This window comes from Condylura cristata, unplaced genomic scaffold (assembly GCF_000260355.1).
Source record: "Condylura cristata isolate star-nosed mole 26May11 unplaced genomic scaffold, ConCri1.0 scaffold00035, whole genome shotgun sequence".
Taxonomy (NCBI): Eukaryota; Metazoa; Chordata; class Mammalia; order Eulipotyphla; family Talpidae; genus Condylura; species Condylura cristata.
In genome coordinates, this window is record NW_004567136.1 from 15,124,537 (window position 1) to 15,125,066 (window position 530).

At 73.8% G+C, this 530-nt stretch overlaps 1 protein-coding gene across 1 annotated transcript in view; it reads right to left on the reverse strand.

Annotated features, from left to right (window-relative positions):
• Positions 1-530, reverse strand: part of FES (FES proto-oncogene, tyrosine kinase) — a 51,225-nt gene that overhangs the window by 3,493 nt on the left and 47,202 nt on the right. Inside the window, exon 11 of the mRNA XM_012732689.1 lies at positions 129-519. Coding sequence (XP_012588143.1) covers positions 129-519 — 391 coding nt within the window. The remainder of the gene's footprint in view (positions 1-128; positions 520-530) is intronic.

Genomic DNA, 530 nt, shown 5'->3' on the forward strand with positions numbered 1-530 from the left:
CCCAGGCGTGTCCACTGCTGGCCCGAGGCCCCGCCGCAGAGGCCCTTTAACCCCCAGCGCAGGCGAAGCCGGCCTGCGTGGGCGCCCCTGGGGTGACGCGCTGGGCGGGCTGCGGGGCGCCTCCTCACCCTTCTCCACGAACTCCCGGGTCTGCTGATTGCTGAGGTTGGGGTACGGGGAGGCCCCCAGGCTGAAGGTCTCCCACAGCAAGATGCCGAAGCTCCACACGTCGCTCTCGGAGGAGTAGCGGCCTGCGGGCGGGCGGGCGGGCGGTGAGCGGCGGCCCCGTGCGCGCTCGGCCTCCCGGGGCCGCGCCCAGGTACCGTAGTTGAGCGCCTCGGGCGCGGTCCACTTCACGGGGACCTGTCGGAGGCCCCCCGAGGCGGCGTAGACGCCGTCCGCTTCCTCCCGGGACATCCCGAAGTCGCTGATCTTCAGCACGTTCTTCTCCGTCACCAGGCAGTTGCGGGCGGCCAGGTCCCTGGGCGAGGCGGCCAGTGTGCGCGTGCCCGCGTCCACCTGCGCGCCGG